The sequence below is a fragment of the Gorilla gorilla genome, chromosome 20 (assembly GCF_029281585.2).
Source record: "Gorilla gorilla gorilla isolate KB3781 chromosome 20, NHGRI_mGorGor1-v2.1_pri, whole genome shotgun sequence".
Taxonomy (NCBI): domain Eukaryota; kingdom Metazoa; phylum Chordata; class Mammalia; order Primates; family Hominidae; genus Gorilla; species Gorilla gorilla.
Window position 1 is genome coordinate 17,051,768 of NC_073244.2, and position 23,277 is coordinate 17,075,044.

Consider the following 23,277-nt stretch of genomic DNA (forward strand, 5'->3'; position numbering starts at 1 on the left):
TTTTGCAGCCTTGGTTCTTAGTTGTTAATTTTTTGCTTTAAAAAATTTTTTTAAACTTTTCATTTTGAAATGATCTCATTTATTTTTATTTTTTTTTATTTTTTGAGGAGTCTCGCACTGTTGACCAGCCATCAACAGTGCAGTGGTGCCATCTTGGTTCACTGCAACCTCTGCCTCCTGGGTTCAAGCGATTCTCCTGCCTCAGCCTCCCGAGTAGCTGGGATTAGAGGCACGCGCCACCATGTCCGGCTAACTTTTTTGCATTTTTAATAGAGACAGGGTTTCTCCATGTTGGCCAGGCTGGTCTTGAACTCCTGACCCCATGATCTGCCCGCCTTGGCCTCCCAAAGTGCTGGGATTATAGGAGTGAGCCACTGTGCCTGGTGACCTCATTCTTAGAAAACATTGTAGAGTTAGTGTAAAGAATTGCTATGCACCCTTCACCCATCTTCCCCATTCTTTCATAACCCCAAGACAATTATGAAAACCAGGAAGATAACATGGACGTAGGACTAATAGCAAACCAGAGGCCTTATTTACCAATCTTGTCAGTTTTCCCACAAGTGGCCTTGTTCTGGTCCAGGATCCCACACTGTCACGTCTGTGTGGCATGCCTGTGGCAGTTCCTCATTTCGTCTTTGTCCTTGTCGAGCTTGACGCTGTTGAATCCTGGTCGGACCTTTGGTAGACTCTCCTTCAATTTGGTTTGTCCGATGTGATCGCGTGGAGCAACGCCACGCCCTGCTTGATGTGCCTTAGCGGGGAAGGCATGAGATGTTGAGGCCTTGGTGTCTCGGGCAAGGTGCCTGCTGGGTTTCCCACTGTAAACCTAGGAGTTACACTTTCCGTTAATAACTATCTCGTGGGAACGTACTTCGACACTTGTGAATATCTCATTTCTCTTCCTACTTTCCTCAATAATTTCAGCATCTCTTCTACTCCATTTCATGTTGCCATAAAGGAATACCTGAGACTAGGTGATAAAGAAAAGAGGTTTAGCCGGGCGTGGTGGCTCACTCCTGTAATCCCAGCACTTTGGGAGGCCGAGGCAGGCGGATCACCTGAGGTCAGGAGTTCGAGACCAGCCTGACCAACATGGTGAAACCCTGTCTCTACCAAAAATACAAAAAAAAATTAGCCAGACATGGTGGCGCATGCCTGTAATCCCAGCCACTCAGGAGGCTGAGACAGGAGAATCACTTGAACCTGGGAGACGGGGGTTGCAGTGAGCTAATATCGCGCCATTGCATGCCAGCCTGGGCAACAAGAATTAAACGCCTTCTCAAAAAAAAAAAAGAGGTTTGTTTGGCTCATGATTCTGCTGGCTGGAAGACTGGGCACCTGGTGAGGGCTTCAGGCGGATTCCACTCCTGGTGGAAGGCAAAGGGGAGCCAGTGTGGAGATCCCATGGGGAGGGAGGAGGCGAGGGAGGCGGGGGTGCTGGGCTCCTTTTAACAATAGCTCCCACGAGAGTTCAGAGAGCAGGAACTCACTCATCCCCCATCCCCAGTACAGTACAGGCCGTTCACGAGGGTTCACGAGGCCGTTCACGAGGGAGGCCCCCATGACACAGATGCCTCCCACCAGGCCCCACCTCCAACATTGGAAATCAGACTTCAGCATGAGGTTTGGAGGTGCCGGATACCCAAACTATAGCAGCAAACGTCAGATAAGTCTTGCCTGAAAAAATAATTACATGAGAGTTGCCAAATACATGGTTACCTGTTTCTGTCTGCTCTTCTCTACAAATTAACTGAAATTCCACCGTTAGGAAGAGCTTTCCCTTCTCCCCCATGTGCTTGTTTGGGTAATTATTATATCAGTGTGGGCTCACGTGAACAAATATTATTTATTTTGTTGCTTCAGTTTTTTTCAGATTTGGCCTGGGAGAATTCTCCCTGGAAGAATTGTGTCTTCTCTATGTATTCAGTCATTTGTTAATATGAGTATGGACCCACGGATATTTATTTAGTACTCCAGGCTACGCACCAGTGGCTGGGTTTTTTTTGTTCTGTGGCTCAAATCCATCCAGCTTTGGCCACTGGGAGTGCTTTCAGTTGGCTCATCTGTCCTCTGACACGCCCCCAGCATCGGGTGAATTTTGAGGACTTTCTTGCTTTTTGGCACCAAGGGATGCTGCAGGCTCATGTAGTCTATTTCCCGCCCATTACCTCGAATCAGCCATTTCTCCAAGGAGCCCTGGTTTCCCTTCTTACAGAATGGTTTTGGGAACCAAGACCTGGGTCCTGGATGGGCCTGTTGCTTCTGGGGTGTCATTGCTCCTGGGGCCCTCTCAGTGGTCAGTGCTAGGAGATTCATGTGCGCGTGCTGATGCTTTGTGCACGTATCGTCTAAAAGGCCTTCTCTGCCTCGGCATCTGTTTCTGTGTTAAGCTGAACGTGAGTTCGTACCACTGTCTGCGGCTCTGAGTGAGGACCACAGGTTCCTTCTCACACTTCCACCCTGTGTGTGCGCCCATTCTCAGCTTCCGTGGACAACAGTTTCAGAGTAGTGAGCCGGTACCTCCGGGAAGCATCTTGAGCCACTAGAGCGCAGGCCTTGGGGCCAGTTCCTTGTGTCTTCAGGCCTCCAGATTGCAGTCAGATTCCATTTCCAGGGTGATAGAGGTCACCTCCTTCCCCTACTTCAGTGAGGTTGTGAGGTGGGTGCTCTTGCAGTCTTTCCCACTGCGCCCCACCTGGGCAAGTGTCCACGCTGTGGAACGCCAGCTCCTGCAGGCCAGAAGAGGGCCCGCGCGCTAGGGAATGTTTACGGCGTATGGGCATCCGGCTGTGCTGGCCCTCTCACTGGGAATTGCTGCCTCCTGCCATGAGCTGCTTGTCCTGCCTCCATTTGGACCTCTGTCTCTGGGACCTGTCCCCTCAGTCCCCTCCTGACCCTTGCTCCTGGCTCTTCTCCCTCCCAGTGCAGATGCTCCCCACACCTCCGGCTTCTCCCTTGGTACGCTGACTGTCCTCATCACTCCAGGGAGGTTTCACTGTTCCTGAGTCAGCGGAAGCACAGGGTCAGGCCCTGCGGGCCAGGTCCAGTGGCTCCAAGATGCCATCAGGGACCCAGCCTCCCCCAGGTTTCTGCCCAGTCATTCTTGGGTGACTCCAACCCTCAGGCTCCTTACCTCATGGTTGCAGGACGGCTGCACTGCCTCCCTTGCCTCATCCAGGAGAGTGGGCAGGAGAGAGGTTCCAGGAGAGTGGGCAGGGCAAAAGGCAGCGGAAGCGCAAGGCTGCTGAGCCCCTGCTCCCTACGCTTCTTCGGGAACTCTCTCCAGCCTTCACCACAGCCATGCGTCCTTCTGTCTATTGGCTGTGCCGCCTGGTTGGCTGTGGCTTCCAGGGGGGCTGGAGATGGGTTCATGGTGGACACAGCACCTCCCTCATGGAGCTGCTGGGGGGTAAACCACGAGCAGTCCCTGGGACTCCAGCTTCCAGCCCTGTCTTTACAGACCACCCCGTCTAGACTTTCTGAGTGGCTTCCCTCCCCCACTGAAAACTCCCTGCCCCAGACTTCCTCCCAGAGCCCGCCCCCTTTGGGACTCAGCTTTATTACCGCCTCCACCCTCTCCTCAGTCTGTAGGCTGTCGGTCTCAGGTGACTCACCCCTCCCCACTGCATTCTCCCTGCCCTCACGTCCTCCCTCATTCCAGCCCTGGTCATCCCACACAGAAGCAGCCACGAGTTGCCGCTCTCTCCCATCCCGGTCCTCCCGCCTGCCACCTGAGCCAGGCCCTGCCTCGCCCCTCACTGTCCTCATTCTCTCTCACAGTCAGGAACCTTCCGTGGCTGGAGGGTGGCAGAAAGACTGTTTGGTGTCTCCCATATCCTCAGGTCTCCACAGCACTGTTGCTAGCCTGGCTCTGGGCGTGAAGCCTGTGCTCTGAAGCTGCATTTTCCCGGCAGCAGGTCCAGGCTTCTCCAGCCCCGGCAGCATTGTTTCTGTCCCCCATCACATCTCTGTGTCCCTACTTCTCACTCTAAAGGGCCTTGCCCTCTTTTCCCAGTGGCCTCCCTTGTGTCCTCTGAGGCAGAGCCCTTTACGTCCTCGCCAGTCTCTCCTCCTCCCTCCCTTCCTCAGCTGCCCTAAACACAGTTTCTCTGCCCACTCCGAGGGCTGTGGCCATGTTGGCCTCGCCCCTGGCAGCCAGTGGCTGTGGGTTTGCACAGTGAGCCATTGATGGGAGACCGGCACTTGACTCTCATTTCCTTGTTCCATCAGAACGCTGTCCAACTGGGCGTACGAGTTTGACAAGTGGGCCCCCTCCGTGGTGAAGGTGTCTTACAAGGTAGGTCACAGCCACTGAGGTTTCCTCTCTTGCTACAGAGGTGCAGGTGGTGGCGGGCAGGACGTCCACACATACCTCTGGACAGTGAATGTGAGAATGCTGGCTCTCCAGTCACATGGAGTCTCCAGGACAGCCTGGAACTCCAGTCACATGGGTCCGGGAGTTTGGACTGGGCAGGGACAGGGCAGATTAGCTCACTGGGGAGGAGACAGGAGTGAGCATGGTGGCCAGCACTCAGAGGCCAGCTCAGGCGCCTGAGATGGGGACCCAGGAAGAGGGGAGCCACCAGGAATGTGCAGATGGCGGTGCAGGCTGCGTGGTTCCCTCAGGCCCCGGCCGCCGCTGGCCTGCACTGCTTCCCCTTCCCCCTGCAGCGCGTGTTCTGAATGGTGAGGTCTGGGGACGCACCAGCGGCTCTGCCAGCCCCTTTCCCCACTACCCCTGTGAGGACGAGCCCTCCCGCCATGTCACTGGGCAGCTGCAGGGGGTACCTGTGCCCCTCCTGCCACCTGGCCACCCGGCTCCAAAAGCTGAGCTGTGCATCCTGCTTCCCTTGCAGGGATCCCCAGCAGCAAGACGGGCCTTTGTCCCCCAGCTCCGGAGTGGGAAGTTCAACGTCTTGCTGACGACGTACGAGTACATCATCAAAGACAAGCACATCCTCGCCAAGGTAACGTGTCCCTGTGGGAAATGCCAGGCCATGGGCCGAGTGCTCACACATGGGTCACACTGCCCGTCTCCTCCAAAGCCCCTACAAGTTTCTTCCCGGAGTCCCACCTGCATGTGCGTGAAGACAGCTGCCCTGTGTAGGGGAAAGGCCTAGGTGAGGGCGACCTCAGGTTTACCTCCCTGTCTCCAGGCAGGCCCTGAGTCAGGCCCAGAAGCTGGGGCCATCTACACAGCATGCGCTCTGCCTCCTCTCGGGCCTTCTGCCCAGAGAACCTCAGCACTAGGGCGTCTCCTGACCCGCCTACAGGGTCCCCATGGGGCCTTGGCCAGACCAGTCTTGTCCTCCTGTCTCATTGCCTTGGCCGTCCCTCCCTGGGGCCCTGGCTTCTCACTACAGGCCATGGGCTGAGATTGAGCATGTGGGGGAGAGCTCGAGAGCCAAATACCATGACTGCCTGCTGGCCTTGGGCAGCTGGTTCGGGCTGTTCTGTGAGGGTCCTACTGTCCTGGAAGCCTCTTCTGGGACGAAACTGTGAAGGGAGTCCCAGCGTGGCCATCGGTGATGACTGAGAATACGGCCGAGATAGAAAACAGACATAGCCCTCTGCCTCCAAAAACTCATGTTCCTCATTTGAGGAGGGGTCGCAGGTAAAGATGTACCTGGTCTCACCCCTAAACATCCAGCTGAGTGAGTATTGAACAGTAGAGAGTTTTTTGTGTTTTGGTTTTTTTTTTTTGAGACCGAGTCTCGCTCTGTTGCCCATGCTGGAGTGCAGTGATGTGATCACAGCTCACTGCAGGCCTGACCTCCTGGCCTCAAGCGATCCTCCCACCTCACCCTCCTGAGTAGCTGGGACTACAGGTGTGCGCCACCACTCCTAGCTAACTTTTTTAAATTTATTTTTTATGGAGATGGGGTCTTGCTGTACTGCCCAGGCTGGTCTCAAACTCCTGGCCTCAAGGAATCCTCTCGCCTTGGCCTCACAAAGCACTGGGCAACTGTGTCTGGCCTAACAGTAGAGTTAGGTATGGGGGGATGGAGGAGCTGTTTATGGGTGGCCCCGCCTTTCAGTGCATGGCTGGAGTGACAGTACTGGAATACTGGGGCTGTGATCTGGGTGTTTTCTTTTCTTTTTTTCTTCTTTTTTTTTTTTTTATTGAGACAGAGTCTCACAGCTGTCACCCAGGCTGGAGTGCAGTGGAGCGATCTCAGCTCACTGCAACAACCTCTGCCTCCTGGGTTCAAGTGATTCTCCTGCCTCAGCCTTCCGAGGACTGGGTGCTTTATCCTGGAGCCAACAAGGGAGGAAACTGAGGCCCAGGGAGCTGGGTATCCCACATGCAGGCTCTTACCTCAGGTCCATGCTTCAGGTGCCTCCTTTGTGGCTCACCCCTGCTGACTCCTTACAAAGCCAGGCCGTTGGCAGGCACAGGAACCAGGCTCTGAAACCCCGTGCTCCCCTGCCAGTGGCTCAGTTGATGTAGTCACCCTGCAGTGGGAGTGCTCTTTGAGTGCGGCCACTGCGCCCCCTCCCGACCCGCATGGCCCTGTATGTAGTGGCGCCGGCCCCTACCCCATGGGGCACACATTCTGAATCACAGGCTGCTCATTAGAAATGTACCGTCACCAACCCAGTTCCCCTGAGACCCTCCACACCAGCAGGACAAATCCCCCAGTCAGCAAGATGTGTCTTCTGCCAGAATGGGCTCGGCATTTTTCTGTGCTGTAGATTCATATGTGTGATTTTGCAGGGAAGCCAGATTACTTTTTTGCAGTTTGCTTTGTTCACCTGCCAATAGTCATGGGGTCACGGGCCTGTCTCTGCCCAAGGCTTGCAAGAAGCTACGTTGTGTGGCTCCAACTCGGTGACTCAGCCCCGGGGCAGGACATCAGGCCTGTGCTCTCTACCCAGCTGCGCTCTTCCACCTGGAGCCTTCCTGGCTGCTGGGCGCAGAGTGGGAGATTCTCCCCATGTGCCGGGCCACCTGCTGCCCCCTGCCCTGATTGCCCACTCTGGGGCCCGCAGATCCGTTGGAAGTACATGATTGTGGACGAAGGTCACCGCATGAAGAACCACCACTGCAAGCTGACGCAGGTGCTCAACACGCACTATGTGGCACCCCGCCGCCTGCTGCTGACGGGCACACCGCTGCAGAACAAGCTTCCCGAGCTCTGGGCGCTGCTCAACTTCCTGCTGCCCACCATCTTCAAGAGCTGCAGCACCTTCGAGCAGTGGTTTAACGCACCCTTTGCCATGACCGGGGAAAAGGTGGGTTTGCCCAGCTGTGCCCGTGCTGACGGTTCCAGGTGCGGCTGGCTTTGCTGGTTGGAGCGTGTTGAGCACCAGCTACAGCTGGCTGGGCCTGTGCTGGGTGCCTGGTGAGAGTCTGCATCTGCATGGAGCAGGGGAGCCCTGGAACCCAAGGCTGGGGCAGCCACAAGGGCCCCAGGGGAGCAGGGCAGAGGTCATGGTGGTGAATCTCAGAATGCTCGGGGTGTCTCTGACCCTATGCTCCAGGTGCAGAGTGGATGGTGAGGAAGATGGCCCTGAGGCAGCTGTGGGACCGCAAGCGTGTGGAGAGCACAGCTAAAGGCTGTAGCATGCTGTAGGCCCCTTTAGGTGCCCTCAGAACTCACCCTCAGGGCAGTGGGAAGGAAACTTGGAAGATTCCAGTTAGTGGGGCCACATGGTCAGGTTCTGTCTTACATTGTTTTCGAAAAGCGCAGTGGCCAGTGTGTCTCAGTGTCTGGGTGGCACCATCAGCCAGACTGTGGCACGGCGGCATCATCATTGATGAGTGGTCCCACACCAGCACTGATCCCTGAGCCTAGAGCTCCTTGCTGTTGGAGGTTGAAACTGTGGGACAGACTGTGTTTCCTGCTGAGGGGTTTAAGTAGCCAGATGCTGAAGTGTGGGCAGAACTACAGAGGTTACCTCGAAGTGCCCTGCCCAGCACGGCTGGGCCCACCCCCTTCTTCCCACCTTAGACAGGTCCAGGGCAGCTGGGGCCTTTCTGGCCTCATGCGTGAGTTCCCTGCCCTCTCGGCTGCTGGTCAAGGCAGAGACTCTTCTGACGGCGAAACCGAGGCATTCCCCAAAGCCTCGTGATAAAGGAGTCCCCAATTTTTAGACTCCCGGGACCCCCACACTAAGGGCCAGGATCTGATGCTATAGTTTTGTCACTTTCTGAGCCGAGCAAAAGCTCTGCCAAAGGATTGCCAGGGAAGCAATAGAAGAAAAGTTCTGGCGTCGTCTCATTTTCCTTTAACTTTTTAAATTAAAACATTTTAAAAGCTAATTATTAGTAGAGGAGTAGGCACCGTGGGAGGTCAGGGTTTCTTTCACCCAGTTCCACCCAGGCTGAATGAGAGTCCCTTGGGGCTCCCGGTGGCAGAGCCCTCCCTGAGAATCACCCACTATAAGCCCCATGTGGTCAGCCTGGCCCCTGCAGCACTCCTGGCATGAGCTTGGCATGGGGTGGGTCTGTGGACACTCCAGTTTGTGTTACTCGTGGAGAAGCAGCATGCCCGCTGCCGGGGGTCTTTCTGGTGAGGCACAGGGAGCAGAGTGCTCTGGGTACTGCGGTTCCATGTCCCAGGAATTACATGGAGGGAACCAGATCCTCACAGTTCCTAAGGAACAGGGTGCCCTGCCTGGCTCCCAGAAAGCATAAAGCAGGCTGAAAAGCCACGTGCCAAGGGCAAGATCACCCCAGGGGACCCCGTCCACCCTGTCCCCACATCCGCACCTTCTAGTGAGACCTCTGTCGCCCTCCTTTGGAGGTAACTCTTGCTTCTCCTGTCTTGGGGGGTTCCAGGTGGACCTGAATGAGGAGGAAACCATTCTCATCATCCGGCGTCTTCACAAAGTGCTGCGGCCCTTCCTGCTCCGACGACTCAAGAAGGAAGTCGAGGCCCAGTTGCCCGAAAAGGTGACAGAGTTTTGAGGGGAGCCACCGGTGAAGCAGCCTCACGTGGGGGCTTTCTCCAGGGCTGGGTGTGCTCAGGGCCTCTCCCCACAGTCCCAGGCCTGCCCTGGTCAATCCATCTTGGGGGTGGCAATGACGCCACTGGGTCTGTAAAGCCCTGTGCTGCTGTTGTAGGGATTGAAAAGCACTCATAGGCTCACATAGCTCACAATAGGTTAGAGCACAAAATCCCACTTCCTGTCAGGGGGCCAGGTGCCTGTGCGGGCTCTCCTGGCCACATCAGGAGGGGCCGTGGGCTTGGGGTTGCCCCCCGGGCCCCCATCATGGCTCTGGGTTTTCAAGGCCTGCTGCAGCCACGCCCCTGGGCCCAGTTCCCACAGCAAGACCCGTGGACTCGGGGTCCCCGGCTGCAGTTGCCCCTCTTGGCTCTTTGTTTCCTGGCTGGCTGTAGAGAGGCCCCCAGAAGATGGCTGGGGGGCCCTTTCTGGCCCAGTAGCCCTCTGGTATCTCTGCCTGGTGCTTCCTCTCATTGCCGGGGTCTCCCCTCTTCTCCCCAGCTGTGAGGGTCTCCTCGCCCACACCCCAGTGTGCCCTGGTCAGAGCTCATATGACAGGGCCGAGGGGGTCAGAGCTGGGTTCGGATGGGGGGAGTCAGGCCTCAAGCCACCTTGGGCCCTCGTGAGCGTTATGTGTCCCCTGCAGGTGGAGTACGTCATCAAGTGTGACATGTCTGCGCTGCAGCGAGTGCTCTACCGCCACATGCAAGCCAAGGGCGTGCTGCTGACTGATGGCTCCGAGAAGGACAAGAAGGTGGGCCCCAGAGTCCCCCAACTGCATTCCCCACTGGGTGTCCAAGGCAGGCAGCGTGGCAGGCAGAGCAGAGCGTGCTCTGACCATCGGGTCATGATCTGGTCATGATCCCCAGGGCATCTGGCCAGCCCTGGTTATGATGGCTGGTGGCTTGTGTCAGGACACACTGACTCAGCTGCCAGTGGCTTCTCCTTTGCTTATGAAACACTGGCTCCTTCTGCAGTTGGTAGCCTGGGCCCAGCACTAACCCCAGCAGGGTTAGAGTGTTCTAGAATGCCCCCCTTCTCTGTTATTAAGTGAAAGGAAGGGAGCGGGCTGTCTCCTTCAGGGGCTGCTCTGAGAATCCCAGGCCCCAGGCCCCACCTGCCTGGCTCTCCTCACCAGCAGTGAAATTATCCTCCCAGGAAATGCACCAGACCCCTTGATTCTGCCCCCAAGGCCTTGACCTCGGCCTGGCTTCCCCGAGACGTTGTGTCTGTGCCCCTTCTCCCCTGAGCTGAGCAGCAGTGTGTTCCCTAGTCCATTCCTAGCCCAGAGCACGCACCCTCCGCCCCCGCCCCCACCTCCTTCTTCATCCTGGAGCCCACAGAGCCCTGAGTCATGGCTCACCCAGCTGAGGCCCTCTTGCCCGGCTGAGACCCTCTAGGGACCCCCACAGTAACAGTGCCCAGAACAAAGCTGACATCACAAAGCATCGGGGACTCTGCCTCAGCCCTTTGCCAGTCTTGTTTCTGTCCCGTCCTGCTGGCCCTGTCCCTGCCATCTGCCCTCTGCTGTGCCAGGCAGTCATGTGTTTCCCAGGGCTTGTTGGGGGCCTCCAGGCCTCCAGCCTGCCATCTCCTCACTCCCAATTGCTGTGCCAAAAGCCACTCTTCCCCACTAGAGCGTCCCCACGGCCCTTCTCCCAACACCCACCCATCCACCAAGCCCACCCCACCCCAGGAGGGCAAGACCCCATTTGGGACCCTCTCATCTGCCTTCCAGGGCAAAGGCGGCACCAAGACCCTGATGAACACCATCATGCAGCTGCGGAAGATCTGCAACCACCCCTACATGTTCCAGCACATCGAGGTGAGCCCGCCGCGGCTGGGACGGCTCAGGGCCTGCTGTCCGCTGAGCTCCTAGGCAAAGCTGGCTTGCTTCTCCTCGACAGCTCTTTAAAAATAGACTCGAATATTTTCATTAGGTAATGCCTGTACATCTGTTTCTCGTTTGGTCTTCGCTTCACCAGTGCTTACGGGAAGAATCCCAGCAGTTAGGGCGCAACGTGCGATAGGAATATAGGGCCCTGAAAGCTTGCCCTCAGAGAGCAGGAGCGTTTGGAGACTTCTCTGGGGACGTGTCCCCCCACAGTGGGGTCCTGCTGCGTCTCTTTGGCTCACTGGCTTTTCTCACGTTGCGGGGCGTCAAGAGTCACCACCCTCTTCAGTGAAGTGTGGGGGAGTCAGAACCCTTTTTGGTCATGGTGGCTTTGAGAATCTGGGTTCTTCTTAGAAGCATGCATATGTTCGTGTTTCTTGGTGTAAAGTGTCACGGTCGTTGGAGACCCCCTGCTGCCCCGAGAGCCCCTGGGGCTGTCTCAGCACCCTGAGCGTGGCTGTGGCCCCATGACGTCCTCGTGCACTCAGGGTGTGAAGAGTGCTGTGTGGGATGTCCTTTCCTTCGTTGGAGGAGTGTGAGGGAAAGGATGTCAGTGGACTAAGAAAGATGGTTTTGGCATCTGTGTCTGGTCTCAGAGCCGCCGTGGGCCCATGCCGAGCACACAGTGTGGGGGCTTTGTCCTCTGAGCACCAGAGGTGTGTGCGGACCGCAGCGGGGCCCGGTGGCCTGCTCCTGCCTGTCACTGACCCCTCTCTCCTTGCCTTGCAGGAGTCCTTTTCCGAGCACTTGGGGTTCACTGGCGGCATTGTCCAAGGGTGAGAAGCTGCCCAACTGGATGGGGTGGGCAGGTGGTCCACCCAGAGGTTTTCTGTCGTTTTGTTGGCTTTATTGCTGCTGTTATGTTGTCCAATTTCAAAGGCAGAAAATTAGAAAATACAGAAGAATCCAAAGCAAATAATACAAATCTTTTTTTTTTTTTTTTTTTTTTTTGAGGTGGAGTTTTGCTCTTGTTGCCCAGGCTGGAGTGCAGTGACACAATCTCGGCTCACTGCAACCTCTGCCTCCTGGGTTCAAATGATTCTCCTGCCTCAGCCTCCCGAGTAGCTGGGATTACCGGCACCTGCCACCACCCAGCTAATTTTTTGTATTTTTAGTAGAGATGGGGTTTCACCATGTTGACCAGGCTGATCTTGAACTCCTGACCTCAAGTGATCCACCCGCCTTGGCCTCCCAAAGTGCTGGAATTACAGGTGTGAGCCACCGCACCCGGCCCCATTACACAAATCTTTAGTGCTTGGAGAGCTGACCACTATTAACCCCAAGAGACAGGATTCCTGAGGCAGACCTGGCTTACAGATCCCACTCTGCTGCCTCCAAGCTCTGTGACTCGAGACAGCTTTCTTAACCTCTCTGAGCCTAAACTCTGCTCACTAGTATAGAGGCACTCTTTACATCATGTGGGTGTTTTCTATAGCAACCTTTGTAAGGGGCAGCCCAGACTCCTTTAAGCCCCTAATGGATGTAGATGCTGTGTCTAGATTTTCACCATTGCAAAGAACCTTGCTAAAAGCATTCTTCCAGCTAAAGCCTCCATTCAATTCCCCTGGGGTAGTAAGCCATTTGCAAGAAGAGAGGCGCCTAATGAAAACATCACAAATTCTTTTTGATGTGTTTTTTTATACTGAGTTGTGGAACAGGGTCCTATACACCTGGCTTCAAGGCCTGGAGGCCTGGCTTGGACATGTGGTCAGCCATATCACGTCGTCCCCCTGCCAGCCTCAGTGTCCACATCTACAACACTTGGGGTTTGGCTGGAGAGAACATGAGAAGCCGAGGTGGCCCTTCCTTCTGGGTCTAGCAGAGCATTGGTGTCTCCAGTGTGGCATTTGCTCCTGGGGCTTCTTTATCGGGCAAGGGGACAAGGTCTGGCTTCCCGGAGCATCCCTGTTCCAGCTCCGTGTTGTCCCGGCCATGTGACTCACAGCTCCTCTCATTCTCATGAGTGTCTGGGTTTGACGAGAAATACATGTGCCACCCTGGTGATATGCCTCCCCAACGAGGGTGGCCGGGCTTATTTCAGTTGGGGGAAATGGCTTTGCTGAAGCTTTGGGTGGGTGACGTCTGCTTAGGACGCATGACTGTGCCCTTGAACCCGGCGCCTGCCTTACCTGCCTGCAGGGTTCCAGGTTTAACATCCTGCGCCTTCTCTCTTGCCTCCTCCACACTCCAGGCTGGACCTGTACCGAGCCTCGGGTAAATTTGAGCTTCTTGATAGAATTCTTCCCAAACTCCGAGCAACCAACCACAAAGTGCTGCTGTTCTGCCAAATGACCTCCCTCATGACCATCATGGAAGATTACTTTGCGTATCGCGGCTTTAAATACCTCAGGCTTGATGGTGAGTATGAGCCAGTGAGGCGTTTACAGGGTTTTGTCGTTGTGGCTGCCACAGAAGCTCCTCACTGGCATTCCCTCCTGTGAGGCAGGGTGAGGCCCAGGCACTCTGGGTCCAGTGGCCTGAGTGGGCCTAGCCACAGGCTGAGCATCTTGGGCACTCAGCACTGGGACAGGCCCTGGATTGGATGCCGGGTGTCCTGACTCCTAGGCTGACAGTCTTTCCACGACAATGCTGGGCGCACTGGGGAAGGGGTGCCCTGTGCACTTTCAGCTGGAAGTGACAGAATTCCATACCATGTGGACACAGGGAAGAAAGCACCAGTAGGCTTACATAGCTCTAACCCCAGGAGGTTAAACATGCTTCAGGCACAGCTGGATCCAGGCATGCAGGTGCTATTGGAGAGACTTTTCTCCAGCTCTTTGCTCTGCCTTCTTCCATCTTGGCTTCCTTTCCACCTGCTCAGTGTCCCCAACAAAGGCAGGTCCCAGGCTGGCTCTCATTTAGCTGCTGTGAGCCGCATGCCCATCCCTGGGCCATTCGTAGCAGTCCAGTGACTGCCACCTTGCCACAGGTCAGGCCTGGACCTGGAATCAGACTCTGTGGTGAGCACGGAGGGAGGGAAGCAAGCACTGCCAGGCAGGAGCAGCAGCTGCCGTAGAGAGGCTCTCAGCCCGACCCCGTGCCCTGTGGTCCCTGATGGGAAAGGTCACCGCCTGTGTTTCTGCGCCTGCCTGCCCCAGCACGTGGGAGCTCAGGGAGGAGAGGCTGTGAGATGCCGACAGGGCACGTGAGACATGTCTGTCAGTCCCAGTGGGTCAGGGAGCCCTGGAGTGAGTTCTTCGTGGGAGTTACTAGAACGGGGCTTACGAGAAACATGAGCATGAGCTGCTGAGACAGACATGGCTCAGCCAGTTCGTTGTTCCCTACACGACCTCCCAGAGCCTTTGTTGAAGCTCCCGTGCAAGGTCTGTCTCACGGCAGGACACCCCAGACCTCCGTACCCCTTTTTCCGTTGATCACTTGGACCTGTGTTTGCTGGGCCAACCTGCCCAGGTGCGTGCCACCCGGAGTGTGCCCTGTGTGTCCCTCCAACCCGCAGGTCCTCCCCGGGGTTCTGTCCAGGACCACTCTACAGACACGAGTCTGTTGCAGGGGTCTCCCCGGCTTGCCTTCTTCCTTGGGAGCTTCCCACTGCTTTGAGGCTGAAAACCAAAATCCTTCAGGGTCCTCATGGTTGGGCCACCCCCCACCCTTTCCTCTCTTACGGTCTCTCCAGCGGCTTCTCCCGTCCTCGAGAGGGCCAAGGTTTCCTGAGGGCCATCCCGTCTGTGTCGTATCCCTGACTCCCCCAGGAGAGAGCCCGGTTCCCACCCATCCCAGTGCCCTTCTGGCTACTCCATAAGGACAAGGACTTTGGTCAGTTGAACTACAGATGTGTCCTCTGCATGTGATGTGGTCATGGCCACAGGGCCAGAGAATCCATTGCGAGTAGAGGAAGGGCAGGAGCTCAGTGAAGTCTCCTGAGACTGCATCTCCCATAGGTGGGCTGGCATCTGGGAGCCGGGTGGCCCCTCACCTCAGCCCCTCCTCCGAGCTGGAGTAGCAGGGGCACATCTGGTGCCTGAGAGAGGGTGGGACGGCAGGTGGATGGCCAGGCTACTGTGGGCTTCTGCACCGTGCCTGGGCATGTGTAGGCTGGTGGCAGGAAATGGCCAGTTTTTATTTCTTTTTCTTTTTTTTTGAGACGGAGTTTCACTCTTGTTGCCCAGGCTGGAGTGCAGTGGCATGATCTCAGCTCACTGCAACCTCCGCCGCCTGGGTTCAAGCGATTCTCCTGCCTCATCCTCCCTGGTATCTGGGATTACAGGCGCCCGCCACTACGCCCAGCTAATTTTCTTGTATTTTTATTAGAGACGGGGTTTCACCATGTTGGCCAGGCTGGTCTCGAACTCCTGTCCTCAGGCGATCCACCCACCTCAGCCTCCCAAAGTGTTGGGATTACAGGCATGAGCCACCGCGCCCAGCCTGCCAGTTTTTATTTCATCACCAAAATGACTTCAGTGTTCAGGGGCACCTCCGTCCAAACTCCCAGCAGCGCAGGGAGTGCTGACATTGCCTTAATGCCCACAGCGCTGAGGGTTGTCACCCAGGAGACCTGCTCTGGCTCCTTGACGGGTTTTCTGGGGCATGGGGACACTGATCCTGCCAGAAAGGACACGAGCCGCCTTTATAAGGTCCCCATGCTCTTACCGTAGAAGATTCTCTTTGTGAACCACAAAACTTTTTGAGACAGGGCCGAAGGCAGGTGCACCCACAGTCACTGTCCACCCACCCCCAGGTCCCTTGTGTTGCGAGCGGCGGTGTTGCCGGCATTGGCCGCTGTGTCTTCCGCTCCCCATGGAATGGCACAGGGTAGAGTAGGGGAGAGAGTCCAGGGCTGTGGTGGTGGTGGCTGTGCTGACGCTGTGGCCTAGCTGTGGGCTGGGTGCTGGACTCTGTGCTCCAGGCCCGCCTCCTCTAGTTCTCCCAACGAGGCCTGTTTTCATCTCTGGGATGTGTGGAGAGATGTTTTGTGGTGAAACACTGGAAATCCGGTTACTTGCCAGTGGCCCACAGGCCCGTGTGGAGAGTGCGGAGCCAGGGATCTGGGGATGCTGGCAGGTGCTGATCCTGCTCCTGCTCTCAGAAGCAGGTGTTCCCTGGTGTCCCCACTCTACCCCTGAGGTCACCCCGCTGACCCTGTTCTCCTCTGTGCCCTTCAGGAACCACGAAGGCGGAGGACCGGGGCATGCTGCTGAAAACCTTCAACGAGCCCGGCTCCGAGTACTTCATCTTCCTGCTCAGCACCCGGGCTGGGGGGCTCGGCCTGAACCTCCAGTCGGCAGACACTGTGATCATTTTCGACAGCGACTGGAATCCTCACCAGGTAAAAGCGGGCTGGGCCCCAGGTCGAGGAGAAGGAAGGGGGTGCCTGCAAAACCTCGAGGAGACACCGGCCCTGGCTTGAGGGTCCGCCAGCCTCCTCCACATTGTCCTGGACCCCAGGAGCCGGGAGGAGCTACACCCATATCTCCATAGGTCATCAGGGAGGAAAGAGGCGGGGTCCTCCTGTTTCCCAAAATACAAACAGCCTTTCCCTCTGATTGGGAAAGCAGTGTATAAGCCATGCGTTGGTTTGGTTTTTCTTAAATCTTGGAATGGCATCCATGAGGAGGTGGAAAGTATCCTGATCAATCTGCGCCGTCACTGTGGGGCGGCCCCTGCAGTGTGCCCTGTGAGCACACACACTGGCGCTTGTTCAGACACAATTGGGGGTGAACTCCATGTCACTTCGTTTACTTCCTCCTCTTGTTCCATAACCATGTACCCCTCATGGGCCTTGGCATCGGTGGATACCAGGTCATGCTGTTACATAGCTACAAGAATTTGAAAATGAGTTAAACTTTTCTCTGTGTTTCATTATAAGACTGATAAGTTCTTGTTGTTTTTAACATGTAAACACCAGTGACAGTCAGGAGTCCCTTTTCCCTTCCTCTGCAACCGTGCTCTGTTCTGAGCTTCTGCCAGCCTATCTGCCTTCGCACATGTGTGTACTGAGATTAACACAGATGCGGCGTGGCCTAGCATGCGCCTCTTCCACCAAGCAGTGGGTGTCAACCGCCGAGTGCACATCGGAAGCTACCCAGCCATCTAATCGGCCACCAGGCATCCCGGCAGATGGCCACCCCTGGACATCTGCTCTCAAACTCTGGTTGGCAGGCATCCGGCTTTTCTGTTGATCAGCCTGGTCACCAACCCAGCAGGGTCCCTCTTTCTCTCAGAGTGCTTGTGCAAACACCTTAGGTCTGCTCAGCCCTCAGACATGGGGTCGCTCCACCCCAGACATTGTCCTCTTCATGTTCTGGTTGCTTCTGCCAAAGTGGTTTCACTCCTACCGCTGGGGTGTGAACGTGCCCTGCCCTTCCCTGCAGCGTGAGGGCAGCAGCGTTCTCAGTGTGTAAATTGTCGCCCGTCTGATGGGTGAATGCCGTGGTGGTCACTGGTGGCCCCTTTTACAATCAGGCTGGGGTGTAGCTTCTGCCCAGACCCTAGTGACCAGCCGGTTTCTTAGGAGGTGGTTGAGTTGTGTGTCCCTGTTGGCAGGCCGGCAGCAGGCGGAAGCTGCACCTCAGGGCTGGGGGCGCATTGGGGAGGGCTGGCCCTGCCAGGAAGTGTGCTGACAGGGCAGGAGGGCTGAGCAGCAGACACAAGGCACTCCTGGTCCCCACCAGCTGTGGCCTCTGCCACCCCATGGGTGCCAGTCTTAAGTTTCAGAGCATCACTGGTACTCACCCTGGTCCTGCAGCTCCTGGGCCCAGAGACAGGATTTCGTGTTAGCCTCCTCGTACTGTGCTGGGGTGATGATAAAACTAACAACCCAGGCTGGGCGGTGGCTCACACCCGTAATCCCAACATTTTGGGAGGCCGAGGTGGGTGGATCAACTGAGGTCAGGAGTTCGAGACCAGCCTGGCCAACATGGTGAAACCCTGTCTCTACTAAAAATACAAAAATTAGCCAGGCATGGTGGTGCATGCCTGTAGTCCCAGCTACTCGGGAGGCTGAAACAGGAGAATTGCTTGAACCCAGGAGGCAGAATTTGCAGTGAGCTGAGATCAGGCTACTGCACTCCAGCCTGGCGACAGAGTGAGACTTTGTCTCAAAAAAAAAAAAGAAAGAAAAAAAGCCCATGCACGGCACCTGCATTGTTGGGAGCTGACTGCACCAGTCACTGGGCCACACTCCTCGTGCTTATTCACTCATTCGAGGTATGCATTAGCCACGGGTTGGGCCCCATGTAGGCTGAGGGAGTTTTGAGGCTCACAGAGGTGAGACCTGGTTCCAGTTCTGTGTGCATTGTGAGAGTGGCAGGGCCCACAGCCAAACCAAGCACTGCCACAACACGGCCGAGCTTCGGCCTCCTGTTGTAAATGGTGCTCGACTGTGCAGGTCCACGCTGTGGGGAGCTGTGCCACTGCCACGGGAGCTGCTTGAGAATATAATCCCCTGGGGGGTTGGTGCTTTCTTCCCGAATATCTGTGGGGTCCCAGTAAGGTAGAAGGTGGCACTTCTGGAGGAACGTGATGAGAGCCCCCTTCCCCCCAGGGACACATGGCGGCCCAGGCTCCACCAGCTCTGTTTTCGTGCGGCGGCAGGTCAGGCTGGGGAGAATTGTCAGGCCGAGGGTGGCACCCACACCACACCTCTCCAGCTAGTGTCAGAGGCCACCTTCCCTTTTATGACCTCCTGGGCTCCTTTGGGACTGACTGGCACCTCTTCCCCCAGGACCTGCAAGCGCAGGACCGAGCCCACCGCATTGGGCAGCAGAACGAGGTGCGTGTGCTCCGCCTCTGCACCGTCAACAGCGTGGAGGAGAAGATCCTAGCTGCAGCCAAGTACAAGCTCAACGTGGACCAGAAGGTGATCCAGGCCGGCATGTTCGACCAGAAGTCCTCCAGCCACGAGCGGCGCGCCTTCCTGCAGGCCATCCTGGAGCACGAGGAGCAGGACGAGGTGAGCCCGGCACCGGCCCCAACCCCTCCCCAGCGTGAATGGTGGACGCATGAGCGGCTTTCATTTTTGTTTTTTTACCTTTTTTGCACTCTTATTTTTTTTGCATCCCTTTGGAGTAAAGGGAGTGTGGGCTGAACGGAAAGAGGATGAGTACTTGCTTTTTCTTTGAAGTGGTTTTTTTTTCTAAACTGCTGGTGAAAGACGCCGGATTGACAGCCCTGGAGACTGAAGTCCTCTATTTATCCACAGAGCAGACACTGCAGCACGGGCAGCGGCAGTGCCAGCTTCGCCCACACTGCCCCTCCGCCAGCGGGCGTCAACCCCGACTTGGAGGAGCCACCTCTAAAGGTGAGAGGGGTAGTTCAGTCTCCATGCCCATTCAATCCTCGGCTTCTCGGCTGAGACGGCCAGCAAGGGCCCTGGTCCCACGGAGCGTGCGTGTGCGTGTGCGTGTGTGTGCCTTTCGCTGCCGTGTGGGTCCCCATCCACCGCAGCCGTGCCGGGACCACCAGCTCATTCCCACGGACGCCACCGCTCGCCTCTGAGCTCGGCCGCCGCCCACCCCGGCCCCTCCGCAGCGGCACTGACAGTTTGCAATCTTATAGGAGGAAGACGAGGTGCCCGACGACGAGACCGTCAACCAGATGATCGCCCGGCACGAGGAGGAGTTTGATCTGTTCATGGTAAGCGCTGCAGGCTGGATGGGGCAGTTCAGGCATCCCACTCTGCTGCCACCAGGAGCAAAGCAGACGTCCTAGTGCCCATGGTGGTGTACCTAGCAGGTCAGGGAGCCAGGGACAGCTCACAGTGCAGCCCACTCCCGCCTCCAGACTGACCTGTCTTCCACCCCCAGTCTCCTGAGGATGGCATTGGAGGGCAAGATGCACACCCAGCCATTCTGCGTGTGACCCGAGACCTGCCCCACCAGCTCTGTTTTCTAACAGTCTCTCCAGGGCTTCATGCACTCCCTTTCAGAGGGAGTTCGCCCTATCCAAGGCCAAGGGACTGACCAGGCCTTCAGTCGCAGAGCCCCCTTGCCCCTGGGTGGGAAACAGGAAATAAGCCACCCAAGCAGGGGCCCCTTGGCCCGCAGGCCTCATGCCTCCACCAATGCTGGGCCGCGCAGCTGCTGCCCCCTTGCTGGGGTCTGCAGCCCTCTTGTGCAACCTTCCATCTTTTCGAGTTTCCTCTGCCTCCCGAGGCAGAGCCTCTAGTCAGGGTCTGACGTAGCCAGGCCAGGTCAGCCACCAAAAAATCGAGAGCTACTGTTTAACTCTCGCAGCAGCGTGGGGCCGCACGGGCAGAGAAAGGCCCTTCTGAACCCTCGGTGTTCTGGCTCTAGCGTGCCCCTGGTGCCCGCATGCTGATGCTGCTCCCTTTGCCTCCCCGCCCACCAGCGCATGGACCTGGACCGCAGGCGCGAGGAGGCCCGCAACCCCAAGCGGAAGCCGCGCCTCATGGAGGAGGACGAGCTCCCCTCGTGGATCATCAAGGACGACGCGGAGGTGGAGCGGCTGACCTGTGAGGAGGAGGAGGAGAAGATGTTCGGCCGTGGCTCCCGCCACCGCAAGGAGGTGGACTACAGCGACTCACTGACGGAGAAGCAGTGGCTCAAGGTACATGCCGGAGAGGCCCGGCAGCTGCTGCAGGCCGGCGCCAGGCAGGGCCGGGGAGACAGAGGGCCCACCGCCAGGACTCAGGCCTGGGTCCAAAACGCTTCCCTTGGGCCACTCCTGGCGAGGCTCTGCAGGCAGCCGAGAGCCTTCCGATGTGGGCCAGGGATGGTCAGGTCCTTCTGGCTCTGCTTTGGAATGCAAGAAGGACCCACGGTTCCTGAGCAGCTCAAAACCTGCTGCTGGTTATGGCTGGTCTTTCAAGTAAAAGGGTTTACCTCTTCCCGAGGTTAAAAATCATGTTGCTGATCTCAGTGGACTGCTGGCTTTCCCAGTACCTGCCAGGAGGGAGGCACAAGGGTGAATCATGGACTATTGAGGCGCCCTGCAAAGCATTGCACTGCTGGCTACAGGCAGCCTCACTTTGGGCAAGTCCCCCCCCATGAGCTGGGGAGACTCAGTCATGGGGAGGGAGGAGAGGGCAAGCCCCTAAGGGCCTCTGAACCTGGCAGGTGCTGCACGGGGCTGGCAGCTGCTTGTGGAGCTGACGTGAAGGCCCGTTCTCAGCAGATGGCACCTGGCCCTGCAACAGCAGCTGCAGATGTCTTTGAGTTAGTCATGCGGTGCTCCTGGGGCTTCACTCCACCCAACTTTCCCAGCCCAAGGCACACTGTGACAGATGCCTGGCACTGACGTCCTCACTGGGGTTACAGTGACAGATCAGACCCCTTCCCAGCTCAGGGGCTCTGAGTTATAGAGACGATGATTCAGAATCCATCCCTGAAGTTGTGTCATAAAAATGTCCTGAAGCAATAATTCCGAGAAGGCAGGTGGCAGCTTTTGGCTATGCCGTGCAAAGTGCCACACCCAGGAAAGAGCCATGTGGCCTAGCCCATGTGGCCAAACAGCCCCGGTTCCCTCCTGGGACCTCAGCAGCCCAGACTCATGAGCTTGCCTGCCAAGCTGTGCACCAGAGGGCGCTGTTGAAACACACCAGGAGCCCAGGTGACAGACAGGCCATCCTGTTCCCCAGCCAGCCTCCCAAGCAGAGCGCTCCAGGACCCAGAAGAGAAACCCTGAAAAGACAGAGTGTGAGCCCTGCCACAGACCTGTGTGACAGCAGAGCTGTTTGGCTGCTGTATGAGTGTCACCGGCCCTGCATTTTTTTCTTTTTTAATAAAGACAAAGTCTTGCTGTGTTACCCAGACTGGCCTCCAGTTCCTGGGGGGCTCAGGTGATCCTCACACCTCAGCCTCCTGAGTAGCTGGGACTACAGGTACACACCAACACGCCTGGCTAATTTTAAATTTATTGTAAAGTGCGGGTCTCACTGTGTCACTCAGGCTGGTCTCAAACTCCTGGGCTCAAACAATCCACCCGCCTCGGCCTCCAGAGTAGCTGGGATTACGGGCATGAGCCACGGTGCCCAGCTCAGCCCTGCATATTTGAGGCAGTGAGTACCTTTTAAATTTAAGATCAGTTCATACGTGGCTGCTCTATGTACATTTTTTTCTAGGTGTAATTTACATACCATACAGTTCACCCTTTTGGGGTATATGATACAATCATCTTCAGTGTATCCAAGAGTTGTGCATCTCTCACCACAGTCCATTTTAGAACATTCTCATCGCCCCCAAAAGAAGCCCTGCCCCGATTTGCCATTCCTGTTAATTCATGGATTCTCCCCAGCCCCAGGCAACCACTGATGTACTTTCTGTCCATATAGTTTTACCTGTTCTGGGCATTTCCTGTCAGTGGAGTCCTACAGCGTGGGATGCTTTGGTGTCAGGCTTTTTTCACGCAATGTAACATACTGACCCATGATGCAGCAGGTGTGTTGCATTCTTTGATGGTGAAATAATCCTGCCTCGTACAGATTTGTCACATTTGGGTTTTCTGTCCATTCTTGATGGACACTTGGGTTGTATCCACTTTCGGGCTATTACAAACAATACTACCGTGAACATTCACGTACACGTTTTTGCGTGCACGCGTTTCTCTTTAATATGTGATTTCTCTTTAATATCTGATTTCTCTTTAATATGTGCCTAGGCGTAGAGTTGCCGGAACAATGTTAGTTCTCTATTTAACCTTTTGAGGGACCCCAGCCTGGTTTCCTTGGTGGCTACGCCAGTTCACAGTTCCACCAGCTGTGTATGGGAATTCCTCTTTCTCTACATCCTCAGCAACCCTTGCTGTTCCCTTGCCTGCTGATTCTAGCCATCCCAGCAGGTATGAAGTGCCATCTGAGTGTGGTTTGGATTTGCATTTCCCTGATGGCTAATGGTGTGGAGTATCTGTTCATGTGCTTGTTGGCCCTTTGTGTATCCTCTAGAAAGAGATGTCTAGTCACATCATCCTTTACCCAAATTCAAAATCTATTTATCTTAATATTGAATTGTAAGTTATTTACAAGTGCCTTATCAGATATCATTTGTAAATATTTTGTTCCATTCTGCACATTCTCTTTTCACTTCCGTGATATCCGTTGAAGCACAGAAGTGTTTCATTGTACTTACAGTTGATTTTTCTTTTTCACCTGTGCCTTGGTGTTGTATCTGAGAAACCATCACCTATCCAAGGTCACAAAGACTTGCCCCTGTCTTTTCTCCTAGGAGGGTTATAGTTTGATCTCTTTCATGTAGATCCATGTAAGATCCATTTTGAGTTAAATTTTATACATGATGTGAGGTAGGGGTCCATCTTCATCCATCCAACTGGAAATCCAGTTGTCCCAGCAGCATTTGTTGAAGAGACTATTTTTTCCTATTGAGCCCATCTTATTACACAGTATATTCAAATTCACAGTTGTGAAAAATATTATACAAAACACTCTCCCCACTACTGGTGGCTGTGGAATTGGCACCACTTTTCTGGCAGCCATCTGTTGCCAAGTGAACTCAAAG

The 23,277-nt window shown here is 55.9% G+C and overlaps 1 protein-coding gene across 18 annotated transcripts in view; it reads left to right on the forward strand.

The window, feature by feature from the left end:
* SMARCA4 (SWI/SNF related BAF chromatin remodeling complex subunit ATPase 4) overlaps positions 1–23,277 on the forward strand; it is a 101,173-nt gene that overhangs the window by 54,484 nt on the left and 23,412 nt on the right. For 10 of the 18 annotated variants that reach the window (XM_031007573.3, XM_031007571.3, XM_031007574.3 and 7 more), the window contains 13 exons: positions 4,234–4,300; positions 4,860–4,970; positions 6,997–7,239; positions 8,789–8,902; positions 9,602–9,709; positions 10,694–10,780; positions 11,579–11,625; positions 13,041–13,207; positions 15,970–16,133; positions 18,531–18,758; positions 19,008–19,106; positions 19,364–19,441; positions 20,156–20,374. In XM_031007573.3, coding sequence (XP_030863433.1) covers positions 4,234–4,300; positions 4,860–4,970; positions 6,997–7,239; positions 8,789–8,902; positions 9,602–9,709; positions 10,694–10,780; positions 11,579–11,625; positions 13,041–13,207; positions 15,970–16,133; positions 18,531–18,758; positions 19,008–19,106; positions 19,364–19,441; positions 20,156–20,374 — 1,732 coding nt within the window. The remainder of the gene's footprint in view (positions 1–4,233; positions 4,301–4,859; positions 4,971–6,996; positions 7,240–8,788; positions 8,903–9,601; positions 9,710–10,693; positions 10,781–11,578; positions 11,626–13,040; positions 13,208–15,969; positions 16,134–18,530; positions 18,759–19,007; positions 19,107–19,363; positions 19,442–20,155; positions 20,375–23,277) is intronic. The other 8 variants (XM_063701004.1, XM_031007579.3, XM_031007580.3 and 5 more) reach the window with 3 other exon arrangements.